The 14,533-nt window shown below is 36.3% G+C and overlaps 1 protein-coding gene across 1 annotated transcript in view; it reads left to right on the forward strand.

Annotated features, from left to right (window-relative positions):
* Positions 1–14,533, forward strand: part of LOC141973918 (guanine nucleotide-binding protein G(q) subunit alpha) — a 128,924-nt gene that overhangs the window by 86,462 nt on the left and 27,929 nt on the right. The window contains exon 3 of the mRNA XM_074932924.1: positions 4,086–4,240. Coding sequence (XP_074789025.1) covers positions 4,086–4,240 — 155 coding nt within the window. The remainder of the gene's footprint in view (positions 1–4,085; positions 4,241–14,533) is intronic.

The following is a 14,533-nucleotide window of genomic DNA, read 5'->3' on the forward strand; positions in this document are numbered from 1 at the left end:
GACTGAAATATTACAATACATACAGGGTTTTGAGAGGGATGGGTTGAATAGTGATAAGAGCAGTAAGTAATTCAGGGCATTACATGGAATTAGATATTTTGTCAAAGTAACAGTAATGTTAATGTTTTTATATATATATGTTCTTTTATTTGTTAGCCAACAGCTTAACAACGATAGGTAGGCAACCTAAAGTTTATATATGTAAAATAGGAAAGCTGGACAGTAAGTATAAAAATGATCACACAGTAAGTACAAAAATGATCACACCCTTTTGTTACTCCTCACTATAACTGCCATAGCAGAACGAGTTAGTTTACAAGCTTTGGGCTTTTAAGAAATCTATTTATTGCTAAACAATACCTACACTGTGCTGTTGTAACTGCACTGTCCCATAGCTTTCCTTTCCCTAAAGAAACAGTATATATGTTCCATCTCATAGGAGGGCATCTTATGTTCCATTAAGAGAAACGTACTTCATTTTCTAACTTGGCTAACTTTGTAACAGTTATTCACACTGGGTGAAATAGTTATCAGAGAGGAAGATAACTTTTTATTCTTCTGCATGACATGAGAAAAAGTATTTGGTTGTAATCAAAACCTTTTTCTTTACAGAAAGAGGATTGGAAACTTTAGGGTAGAGTAATAGGGTAACTGTAACAAAGTGTATTTATGAAAATCTGGATTCTTTATTTAAACTTTACAGTTAACCTCCCCTGTCTTCTCCTTTGGCATGCGTCTCTAACACTTGAAGAGAATCTGCTAGAGGGACAATAAGTTGTTTCATCATGTTTCTCTTGCTGTGTTTTTAAACTAGCTTTTTTTTCAAGAAAGACTATAGCAATAATATGACCTTTAAATCTAAGTTTCAAAGCCTTTTCTACTGTCTATATAGAAATATTGATATAATCCGCAATAAAAGCTTGCTTGAATGTTCTTGTTGCAGCTCTGTAGTAGTGACATAGTGTTTGTCTTCCATGCCTGTTGCAGCTTTAAAGTAAAGACAGTATGAAAATTCAGGGCTCTGATTGCAATGTACAAAGAAATTGTTCTTATTCAGCTATTTCCTAAGCTTTCTCTGAGCCCTACTAAAAGACCCCGTACCTGATATGTGTGTATGTGTAGATATTTGTTAGTCCAGTGTTTAGATATATAAAAGTATTGCAAGTACTGTTTAATGCTGCATTTTAAATGGATTAAATTTCCAACTTGTCACAAGATATCTTGTTTAAATTCTTATTATTTCATTGTACTGCCCATAAGCCATGTGTTGAGGTAATTTATCTTAGGCTTTCCACAGACAATAACCAGTAATTAAAAAAAAAAATTTCTTAACGCAAGCCATTTTTTTTTAGATTCTGTTACACATCTGTGGAATTGTTTTTCAGAGAACTTATGCTATTTTTTTTCTTTCCAAAGGTTAGAATGTGCAGCAGGAAAGGGTGATAAATTCTGATTTAAGTAGTTTGATACCCTATTAACCTTTGTCAGCAACTGAAGGATGATAAGCATTGCACCAAGCCTTGCTTCAGCAATTCTTAGCATGCTTTATTAATTTAAATACAGTTCTTTGGTGTAGCATGCCATGAAATCTCCTCCCTTTTTACCCTAGGTCATTCTATGCTTTCAAGTTGCTCAGGGGAAGTGACATCCTCTTCACAGTCCTCTTAAAAACTATTTTTTGTGAGCTGCTATTTAAAAACACTTTCCTACCTTGGACTGATTATCAGTCAGAAATTGCTGCTTTCTGACATGTTAAGGAACACATCCCCTCAACTGTCTAGTTTTCAAGACAGTGAAATAGTATTACTCTCCTTGAGTGTTATACCTGCTTCAAATATCTACAGATTTGCAAGAGCCTGTAAAGCATCAGATCTTGCTATGCAGCCCTATAAGGCAACGTATTTGTATGAACCTCACTTACAGATTGCAAGTCACCAGGATCTGAATCTGTAAATGACTCCTGTTGTTGCAGTGGCATAAATAATAATTCCTGCTTTTAAGCTGCATTATCAAGAATTTTTAATTATTTTTTTTTTGCCCCACAGAAGAGACAAACACATGGTCATGATGATGGTCTTTGTAATGACTTCCATTCAGCTTCTGGACTGCTTGGACCTGATCACATGCCATTGCTCTCAATTTCACAATCAGTGTAAATTACACTACCCAGATCTAACTAATATCACTGTGCTTGATCCTTTAGTTACTGACAGCCAAGCACTACAGTGACAGGATTTTTCTGGCTGGTTTGGGTAATCCTTTTACAAAGCAGAAGATGTTCTTTCCCATTAAGTGAATTCTTTAAATGAGCCCCTTAAAATCAGCTAGTTCACAGAGAGCATTGATACAAAGCAACCTTGCCTGCTGTGTCCCAAACATATTGCTTTCTCCTGTGGATTCAATATCCCAGAGGAATTTCTTTTGAAATAGACTGTGCATTTCTGCCTGATCTCCCTCATGTAAATCATTCTGGTATGTTGGAGTGCTAATTTGGGAAAATTACAGAGACTATATCAAAAGGAATATAAAAATATGAACCTTTTTCCACTCCTGCTACACTGATTATAGCCACTGTTGTAAGCTTCCAAATGGTTGATGTGCATACAATATGAGAGAATGATGTGTGATGATGTGCATACAATATGAGAGAATATGAGACCAGACCCATTGGCCCTAAGAAACATCAGAGCTTTCAAGAAATTATGATAATAATAAGTTAGAAAACTGATGTGATGAAGCCTAGAGACTAAAAAAAAATACACCTATTAATGGATTGTGGCCAAAAGAGTATTGCCAGAAAGATCAGCATAGATCTAGAACACTATTCAAGCTCAGAATTAGTTTTTAACACTGCCAGTAGTTCTTGGAGGGAGATTAAGAAGGAGAAACAATAGCTATTTCAGTATGTCCTCTGGTTCAGATTGCCTGATTTCAGAATCCAATACTATCCCCAAAAATTCCAGTTTTCCTATTCTGGCATAATTTTTAAATACTTGTAGAAATCAGTGAAGAAACTCTTAAATTTAGGAGAGATGTGATTTGCTAAGAAGAACTGTATGAGTCTTTGTAATTTTTTTGGTAAATAATGTTGAAATTGTCACAAGTATTCTTATATTCCCAGAAGCCATGGAAAATGTTGACTACTGATGTCAAAAGTGTATTGGACTGAAAAGTCATCTACACCATCAGGTTTTGTTTGTGGGACATGACAGGTGAACTAGTATTTACGTCTTAATGACCGGTTTGAATTCTGTGGTACCTAGAGAATCCTTCAGTTTTGTCTGTTGTTTTGGGGTGGGTTTTTTGTTTTAGTGTTTTGTTAACAATTATAGGTGTCCCAAAAGAGAGAACTTCATCAAGGTACCATTATCTCAGAGGCAAAAGCTTGACTTTTTTCTTTTTGTCCCCTCCAAATAATGTCAATTTTTGGGTAAAGTGAAAGGATTAGTAAAGACTAAGAAGTAATCAATAAGGTTTATATTTGCATAAACTGAATTAATGGTGAGTCCTTAGATTTTTTTTTTTTTTTTTCATATTTGAGTGCTAATGTCAAAAGTTATTTTCCGAATTTGCTATTTATATTAGTGGAAGGAAGCTAAAGCCAGTAATTAGTAGTAGTTGATACCATACATCATGCATGATTGATTATTCTTCTGCATTAAATTTATACTTTTCCATCTCACAAGGTTTCACTAGAACTACTTTTGACTTGTACCAGGGCAAATGAGAGAAAAATTAAGCCAATAGATGAGATCCTGTATTTTCATCTCTCTCTCTGCCAGCAGAAAAGCCAGCAGAAGATGTTGCCTGACAAAAAACTCTCGAAGAAAGAAAAACTGTTGTCTACAGGAAAGCATAATACCCCTGGGAACAAGAGGGCATAGCTGAAGATTAATAAAGATTTTAAATCTATGTGAAGGGGCATTACTTTTTTAAGAGAACCACCACTGATATGAAGAGCTGTGTATCAGTAGGGTGTAAGCTGTCAGGAGTCAAAAATTATTTCTGTTAATGATGTTCACTGTATATTCACTATCTGCAAACACAGAAAATTAAATTTTACTGTTTTGGTTGTTTTTAATTAGGCTCATGCACAATTAGTTCGAGAAGTTGATGTAGAGAAGGTGTCAACTTTTGAGAACCCCTATGTAGATGCAATAAGAAGCTTATGGAATGACCCTGGAATTCAGGAGTGTTACGACAGACGACGGGAGTATCAGTTATCAGATTCAACTAAATAGTAAGTACATGGTGGCTACAAACAACTAAATATAATCTTCTGTTTTGAACAAAGCAATTTTTAATTTTTACCTTCTTATACTCTATGTCTGTACATTTGTATGCATATGTAGCAGGAACATACCTGAATATACACTTGCTAAATTGAATTCAGACAATACTTCAAGGAGTAGACTACTTCTAGTTTAGGATGATACCTGTGTTTGTTTCACCAAATGACAGTCTGTGATCATTTGAAGTCCTAAAGTAAGATTCCAACTAGGGATAGTTAATCACTGATGGTTTAGTTTTATTTTTTTATACCTGTTCAAGCCCTTACTCTCCTGACTACATTCACAAATGCAAGCTGGACAAAAATATTCTCATGTAGTATGACAGTAGTGAATACTGGGAAGTGCAGCCAGAGTAGACCTCCATACTATTCATAAAATTGTAATGCCTCAGGACTCCTATTTTTTTCAGGTTTTCCCCTTTTCTCTCACATACTGCTTTTCCAGTCTTGGTGGTGAAGTAAATAGTACTAAGCCAGAGTTCTTATGTTTCATTGAACTGGTTTCATTTATGGAAACAAGGCTTAAACTTTAAAGAACATTGCTGCCAGGAAGACAACAGGAAAAGCACTTGAAGTTAAACCCTGTTTGTTACAGATCAACAATGAAAATGTGTATGTGGCTAAACTATGTCTGAAATGTTATGCCTTTAGTTTCTTGGGGCAGGAATCTGATAAAATAGTGCTGTGAAATTTAACATTGAAATCTGAGGACTGACTAAAGATTGACTCCATGAAATTCAGTTACTCTTGAGTAATGTAGCATACAGCTCAGATAAAATTTCTTGTCTGTTGTCAAAGAAATGGATGGTGGGAAGGCATGATGACTTTTTGATGTTGACCAATGTAAAAAATACAGCATAGTTAGTTATTAAAACTGTGGCAAAAGCCTCCATGGTCTCCACATGAGTTTTTGTATTAGCTGTGAGAATTACTCTGACTATATCATTCCAGTCTTCATTTGGCAGGTGTATGTGAATGGAAGCCTCTTGTTGTGGAAATCACAGAAGAACAGAAAGGCCCCATGAAGCTCTCATTAAGCTCTTTGGAACAGGGCTATAGACATGAGAGGTCTGAAATGAAATTTTCTGCATAGTAGTCTGAGGATTCTTGTCTAGCACAAAACTTCTTTGTGTTGACTAGATCACATATATAATTAGGTTCTTGCTGGTGCAATTTAGGCAGCTGAAGAGCCACAGATGCATGACGTAGGTCTCCTCAGATTTGCGCTGACACTGTCACCACACTATGTTGTTGTTCTGCTATATTTGCATGCATAGGGTTCCTGTTGTCCTTTGCAGTTTGTTGTCCGGTGAAGGTGGTTAGCTTCCTAACCTATCACTTTTACCATTAGTATATGCATATTTTGGTGCAGAGTGGTATAAAGCACAGTAGCATCTCTCTTGTGTTTTTTGGATTCTCACTGTCCCCAAAGATACCATACTGTGTTTCACTTTTTAGTGGTAAGAAAACAAATAGAATATTACATAAAGTAAAAAATATCAGGGTGTGTAAATGGTGAGAAGAAAATTTGAGAGACAAGTTACTGACAATATACTTTCATATTGTTTCCATACTGAAATAAGCAACAAGCATCAGTAGAAGGTGAAGCAGAGCTTGTCTTATACTTTGAATTTCTTGTAGGTCCTACCTTTGTTTTCACAACAGATGTGATACTGTTTTTAAAGTTGAAATAAATGTATGTATTTTGTGTGCTTGCCTTAGTGGATAAAATAGAATTACTTACTCTCAAAAGCAGGAAATAATCATCTGATGCTGCTTCAGATCACATTGTGCTGAATACCATAGTTTTGATCTAGTTCTAATGAAATTGTCACCATAGTGGATCTTTTGAGTAGTACTAAAAATAGTACGGAATAATTCATTAAGTAGCTGTAGAAGCAAATTACCAGTACATTGCCTAGTAAAAGGTAAATGTGCTAGTTAATTATTTTTTCAAGCTTGACATGTTTAGCAATTTAACACAAGTTTTTGCAGATTGGGCGACTATTATAGTTCATACTGTGGATTTCTGCAAAATTTGTTTTAAAACACAATTGTGAATCACTGTATATGAGTCTTTTGAAAAGCCTCACTTATTTATGCTTGCAAGTAGAGTTTTTTCAGGTATGTAAGTCAGTAAAAGCAATTAGCAGAAGCCAAAGAAACGTTGTTTCAAAAATACAGTGTGTATGTTTAGCAATAAAACACCTAAAGAGAATTTGCTAATTTAAAATCCCTGTCACAAAGCAAGAAAACAAAATGCTTAAAAGTTACTGCTGGATTCACAGGGCAGTAAAGACAGAAGTAAGCACCCAGTGCCCACTGACTTGGTGAGTCTTAGTAATTTCTTCTGACTTGATGTATAAAGCAAAATGGTTTGTTGTTCACCAAATCTCCTGTAAGCATATATGTCAATATTTTTAAGCGAATGTGTTAATGTCACACATGTTCTTCATTCATCCCTTGCATGAGCCTCTCATCTTCTCAGTAGTTTTCCCTTGTGTTTTATAGTAGAGGTATTTTCAGTTTGCTCCCTGTATTGCTTTATTTTGCTCATCAATGTTATTACACATTGTTTTCCTAAATCTCTCCCTCTATATTTTCTGTTTCTAAATTTTGTTTCTGGTTGCTAATATATTCTGTATGTTTCAATACCTTCACTTTGTCTTTTGACCTTCTTTATCATTGTTAGCTACACTTTTGATGTTTTTCTATCCACTGTTAGTACCCTGGAAGAATACATCAGATGTGTGATTACCAGAAGAGTTGAGGGTAGGGTCTAAATTTTCTGCATCATGGAAATTGATTTGAACCTCTTGGAGGCTCAGCAAATGCATTCTATTGTCTTTCCTAGCCATTGGATGCTCCAACAGTTTTGTGTTCATGTTGTTTTTAAAAGCAATTTCTAGACTTCTCTGTGGTAAAACACATCAGGTAAATAGAGATCATTCACTTCTTATATACATCATGGGATGACTTAACCTATTACCACTAAACCACGTTGCTTTAATAATGTTCACAGTGTGAGACAGATGTAGATCAACATCGCACTGTGGATTGCCTTAAGTAATAGCTGTGTGAGATGAAATCATTTGATATGTATTGTACATGGTGTCAAGACCTTAACCCAAATGTAAACAGGTTACCAGTCAACAGTCTATGATATATCATGCCTTTTCAGAGCCTGAAGAAAGGAGAGACAACAGTCTTACTGTTGTCAGTAAGACAGACAGTTTTCATAAGTAACATCTCACATTTACATGACAACTTACAGAATTTGGGTTGCAACTAGAATTAGTGGAGAATCATCAGCATTTTTCCCCAATATGACACTAAGGGCTTTCTCTTCATGAAGAAAAAGCAGGAAGTGTTTTGAACTAGAAAGTGCTCCGGAGCCTTGCTGAAAAAATTTGTGTTTCTGTGGCCCCATGGAATTGAAGTATTATGTCATTGTGTACCTCGGACCAAGGACTTTCTAGTTGCTACACAAGCACTGAGGATAGCTGTTCAGTTTCCGTTCTATGGCTGCGTTTTCAGACACTTCAGATAATTAATTTTCCCTCAAGTTCCTACCCCCACTGTGTTAGCTATGTCAGTGGGTATCACTGACACCTGTGATCATGTGTGTTGAATTAACTGGACAGTTAGTACAGAAATGCAGATTCCAGTATTTTACCACGTAATAAGAGCTCCAGGGTGTGACTCTGAGGACATCTTTAGAATATCACTGATTAACAGAGAAGAAAGAGGTGAATCGTAATGTCTGCTCATTAAAGTCCATGTTTCACCTTTTGTGAAACCATTGCATGAATTGTAATGCTTTGGTCAACTAGTAATTTTTGTATTCCATTTGAGTATGAAGTTTTTCATAACTTCAGCTGAACAATTAATTTATTTATACCTCTCTTAACAATAACATTTTTGCTTCTCTGTTCCACTTCTGAAACAAGAGCATTTCAGTGGAATTACTGTGTGCTAAATAGGATGTGCTTAGGGGCACACAGGGGAGAAAGATCAGTGTATGAATCTTATGTTTACAGCAGTTTACTCCATTTGCTGATATTGTCTCTAGCCATGAGAACATTGATTCTTTTATTTCATAAAGCTGTAGGAAATTTTTAGGGCATCATGGATCTGTGTGAGCCTTTCAGGACAAATATTGTCCTAAACTGAGACCTTCTATGTGGCTGACATTGATGTGGCAAATAATGAACAACTGCCTATGTGGTATCTGTGTAACAGTCATTTGTTAGGGGTGAGAAAACCATATACTCTTAATTTTTAAGATACATAAGCAAATCCTTATTTAATAAACATTTTAATACTGTTGATTGATTCTTCCTTTCATTTGTAAAAATGTACTTGGAGTTTCTAAAGCTATATTTAGGGGCAATTTGTGTTGAAGAATGGTAGATTCTGCTTTTATGTGTTCACAGTTTACACAGTCTTACTTGTGTAAGGTTTGCAGTAAGATAAAAACAGGAAATAAAAATGAAAGTTTGAAGATTAAAATCAAGTACTAGCAGGAGAACTATGCTAACCCAACTTATGCCTTAAATATAGTCCCTAAATATAAAAGGAAGATCTGAAGAAAGATGGGACATGGAATCGACTGCATATCAAAGCACTGCATCCTATAGAAAAATTGAAGATTATGCAACAAAACCAGGGAAATTCAGAAGGGGAAGTGAGATTACATAGAGCAGTATGCAGCATGTATTTTTTTCAGGATCCTTTTTTTTTCATACAGTACTGAACTCGTTTTTGATAGCTGTATAATTTTTAAACCATATTTCCTATTAAGAAAAGTTTGCACAAGCATTTTTTCATTTGATTGACTTCCTTTTTTTAGCCTTTGCTAAGGTTGACTTTTAGCCATGTAGGAAATTGAAGGAGACAGCTAGGTAGGATTTGGGTGGGGTAAGGATAAAAAGAACACAGTGCAGAAGAACGACTTTTTCCTACCTCACTGCAAAGATCTTAGGCTTACTGTGTTCACTTTAGATTAAGATTATATAGTTCTGGAAACATAAATGTGCCTCAGATTTTCACCAGTGGTGTAGAGGCTCAGAAATGCAAAGCTTTACAGAAATTCTGAAAACACAGCCAATGCTTGTTTACACTTAGCTTTGTTCACTGCTCTTGTTTGTACACTGAAAATAGATTCCATTTACTGTGTTGCTGCATATTAACAAAGAAGACGACACTTGCTCTGTGAGGTAGGAAAAATCCTGCCATGGCACCTTTAACATTTTGCATAGGTGAAGTTGAAAGACAAGCAAGTTTTATGTGTTTTCAGAAATGCAGAAAAAGGGTTTTCCCTCTCAAAGCTTGTTTTCCAGCATATGGTCAAAATTAGTGCTAGTTTGGGTTAGTCTCATCAGCCAGTTCAGAGTGTTGCAAAACAAACAAAAAAAGCCTCTAGCCCCCCAAACCCCCACCAAACCCAACAACAGTGTGGAGGGTAGCCCCACCCAATTCCAGAGTAACGAGACTCCAAAGTACAGAGATATGTCAATCTTATTAACCAGTTTGCCTAATTAACCTTAGTCATAGACTTTGGTTAGGGTTTTATTTTCACTTGCACCACCACTGTATGTGTATGAAAGAGAGCATTTTCAAGAGTGTCATACCTATGAAGTATCCTAACTTCAAGGAAAAGACTTACTTTTTTCATTCAACCCTAAAGCTCTCAGGTTTAAAAGATGTAAATGCTTCTGGTTACTATCATATCTGGAAAAAGTAAGCCATGTGGTTGAACACAAGATAAGACATTTGCATATGAAATATTGCTGGTAAGCCTTGCTTCCATAGCTGTGGTTACACTGAAATCACCCAACGAACTTTGCAGTTTCTTGAGGTTTGTTCCCTCCCTCTTCCCCTGTACTCTCATTCTCCCCATATAGATTAAGAAACAGTCACACTGTTTGCTGGGTGGGTGGTAACAAGTAATTTTTACGAGTTTTAGACTGACCCTTTTATCAATGCCAATAATTACCTCTCAACATGTTTGGTTTTATTTTAGAGATTTCTCCTGGAGTGTTTCTGATGTGCCAGACAGATCCCTTCTCAGCAGTGCATTTCAGAGACACTCTGCTCCCCAGGGATTTCTGTGATCACATCTCACAGGCAGACTCCTTCAAAGCACAGGGTTTATTAGTGTGTTAGTGAATATTAACTCAGCATCTTGCTACATCAATTTTGCCTGCTGAGTTTGGGAAGAGTTGTTAGGCAGTACTGATGCATAGAACCAATCTCATTTTTAACCTCAGAAAGGGAAACAGATGTCACAGATGGATGAAGGCTGTAGCTTTTCTACCTTTTTCTGCCCATGCCTTATTGCCTTCTCTAGACTAATTAGGCTACACACTGAACTTAGTTTAAAGTTACAGAAACTCATTTTATGGAATTACTCCTGAGAAAATGCTACTTTATCAATGCAACAAAAATCTGACCTCAAACGTGATAGAAAACAGTAGCTCATGGCTGGAGGATGGTGTTTGTATGAAGTGCCTGCCCCATGTTTCTTCATGTTGAAGGCGCATCAAGACCTCATTCACTGAAAGTAAATTCAAATAAGTTCTGATGGTCTGTCTTCGTTAGGTGATGTAGGTCAGGGAAATTAAGGCTGAATATTGAGCTACCTGTTCATGGTGACGGGGGTTATATTTAACTTCGTGAAGAAAGTTATCTATTGATTACAACTCTGGTCTGTTTCTTAAGGTTAGGAGTCTCACTTCTTTGCCTGTTTTCTATATGGGAAGGGTATGTAGGAGAGTACAGAGTCAGTTTACTTCCATGATCCTACCCCTGCTGTTTATTTCGAAGAAATGGACAAACAGTATCTTTGCGAGTGCTCTCTTTCAAGGGTATTGTTAGCACCTCCATAGCCTGACAGCTTCCCTGAAGCTGGCTGCAGGCTTGGACCTTGTTGATGCACACAATCCTAATTGATGTAAAGTGCATTAAAAATCAGTACTTCTTTCTCAGCACTGACTGGGAAACAAAAGGTTTCCTCTGCTTCTGGTCAGCCTGCAGATCACAAGCGTGCTGCAGGACGGTTACAGTTTCTCCTGACGTCAAGGGAGGGCCACTGCCAGAAGCTCATTAAACACGCATTGCCTTGGTAATGCACCTTCTGCCTGTCACTATGGCAATCCCTCAGAAAATTACCTCAGCAGACACTAAAATTCATTTTTACAAAACTAATTACAGGTATAATTAACTTTTCAAACTTGGTCTGTACTATAAATTTACTCAGACCTCTGTAGTTTGGCTTTTTTTTTAAGTAATTTTATGCAGTTTTTCTTTTTTTGTTCCTTTGTATAATGACTAGCCAAGTAGGTGCTGTTTGGATTAGAGGCCATACAGGTACAGTGTGTCTAGTCAAAGTAAGACATTTCTTATCAGGCAGTAAAACTCAGAGTGCCATATAGTTGAGACCTACATGGCTTTCACAGTTGCTTTTTAACCATAAAACTGAATTCCCTGTGGTAACACTGGTGGTTACCCGCTTTTGGACTAGCCCTCAGAACAGCTACCAGGGTATTTCCAGTATCCATATTGCTGCTGTTATGAGTTTAAATTTTGAAGTTAATAAACTGAGGAAACATCTGGTTTCGGCAATGGTTGGCAACACTCTTTTTGTGGAAGTTCATGTTTATGACAAGTCTTGTGGTTTGTTTGCAAGAGTGCATGGGTAGCCTTTCTAGTATATGCTGAAGAGAGAGTCACATTGCAAAGGCTGATTGCAGTATTTGTGTATACAGTTTGAATTAGGCATTTGTCCTAAAATACCCCATGTATCTCTCTTCTGTCCTTAATTTTTTTGTATGTGTACACGATTTGTTTGTCCAAGCGAGTGGTATATTTGTCAGTACTTTGTTTAGGGCTGCAGTAGATGAGTGCTTTAAAGTCACGGTGAATTGGTTTGTTAATAAGCAGCTCTACCAAAAAGTCAGTAAAAATCTGCATTTTCTTTCAAACTTCATCCATCTGCATTCAGAGACTTGAGACATTTCACAGAGCCCTGGCATTGTAAGTCCTCTTCTGGTTGCAGATAAGCCAGTGAAGGAAGTAACTCCACCCTGCTTTCCTGCTGGCACTCATGAACTTTCCACACCCCAGACTGTATCCATCAATTAAACTAGCTTAATTTGAACAATTTCAATAGTATTTCCCCACTATTCCAAATCAGAATGTGTTATCAAGCAATTGCACAAGTAAAAGAGCTGGCAGCTGGGTATGAGCAGAGGTACAGCTGGAGTGGGGCTTGAGCCAGCACAGTTGAAGGTGAAGAATTGTCATTAGCTAGCATGTTTTGCTGTTTTCATTTAAAGTTGCTGTTGCTAAACTAATTTCAAAGTAAATAAATTGTTAGCTTAATAAGCTGTAGGATGCTTAAAGCCTATGGCATGCAGTGCTGATTTCCCCAGTGATCAGGGAATTTCTTTAAAGCCCAGATTTCATGTGGGAAAAAAAAGTTACATTTCCAACCCTCTTGGTATGAGGAAGATTTGAAAATATAAGTCGTTGTTGTGGCAGTGAATTAAATTGTGATAAACTATATAAATTAAATTTTCAGTGTTACAGGAACAGATATAATGGTAATATATGAAAATTGTGTGTGCTGGTAGTATGTCTTTAAATATTAATGGTATTCCAATCGTCTTTCCTTTTTATGTCAATAGTCACCTGTATTCATTTACATATTCCCTCTCCATTTTGAAACAGTGAGTCAACACAACAAATCAGTTATTCAGAAAAATCAGACTGTCACCCCACCTCCTAATACAATACAAAAATCTTTTATTGTGCTTCGAGAAGGGAAAATGTCTTGGGTTTTGGCTATGTAGCACTGTCAACATAGAAATGTTGTGTTATGCAATGAATACAAAAGTCATGATAGTGTATTGAGTATAAGTGCGTTCATTTGCTCCCACTGGCATTTTAGAAAGACAAAAATCTTTAGATGTTGTATAAAGCAGTGGGTACAATGGAAAAAGACGACTGGGATGTCAATCCCAATGATACACGTTCTTATTAAAAGATAATAAATTTCTTTAATTGTATTACTTTATTTTAAGAGACAAGGATTTTTTAGGGATTGTAGAGTATCTTGAAGGGAACCTTGTGTTGCTGCTGTGGGCAGAGCTTTCCATCTGATTTCAGAAACATGTTTAATCCTCTTGAAGTTGATAGCAGAAAGTGAAGTTACATATCCTCATATGATAAAAGAAAGTGTAACTGATCTACAGAACTGTTAAACTCAGTAGCAGAAAACAATCTACTTTAAGAGCAACAATGCACAAACTTCACTAAAATCTGAATTCTAGTACAAGTAATTCCTCAACAGAAATATCTCAGTTAAAAAAAAGGCAAATTAAAACTTTAAAATATTTATTTTCTACTTAAAAATAATTTCATTGAGTATTTGCTGTATGCTCACAGCATGAAAATAGCAGTAATAAAAGATTTAAAAGTAAGGTTGTGCAACAAAGAACTGAGACATCCTCATTTAAATAAATGGATACAATAATATGTTAAGTTTTAAATAGAAGGAAAAGTGGTAGGGGCTAAATGTCATTATTCAAAATAAAAAAATCAGGATGTATTCTAAATTGCTTTTGTTGAACTGTAGATTCTGGGTATGATTTGTCAGTATCACAAAGATTTTAAAGGCTTTTGTGCATACTATCCTTTTTTCTTCCTTTTTTTTTTTTTTTTTTTTTTCCTGGTGAGGTGCTTTTATTGGTTTTCTTATTGCTTTTGACACGGCTTCCTTAATTCCGGGTTTGAATGTATAATTTAGGACACTACATAGAGAGCCCAACAGTGAAGAAATCTAGGGAAAGAAATAGGAATCTATAGGGATGCATAAGGACTCTTCTATGGACTGGATAGGCTCTGTAAGGTGCCATGGGTGAGATGAGTGAGGACGTTGCTGTTTAGTAATTGAGCAGAACTGAATGATGATGAGGAAAAGATAGGTGTTTTTTAAGGATAAACTAATGTTTCTGAAACATAATTACAATATTGACTTTCTAAAATCAGCTAGATGTGCATTACAGCATATCTTACTGACATGTTGCCCAGAGCTGTGGCTGCCCCCTCCTTTAAGGTGTTCAAGGCCAGGTTGGATGGGACTTTGAGCAACCTGATCTAGCAGAAAGTGTCCCTGCACATGCAGGGGGATTAGAATCAGATGATATTTAAGGTCCCTTCCAACCCAAACCATTCTGT

The sequence above is a fragment of the Athene noctua genome, chromosome Z, assembly GCF_965140245.1.
Source record: "Athene noctua chromosome Z, bAthNoc1.hap1.1, whole genome shotgun sequence".
Taxonomy (NCBI): Eukaryota; Metazoa; Chordata; class Aves; order Strigiformes; family Strigidae; genus Athene; species Athene noctua.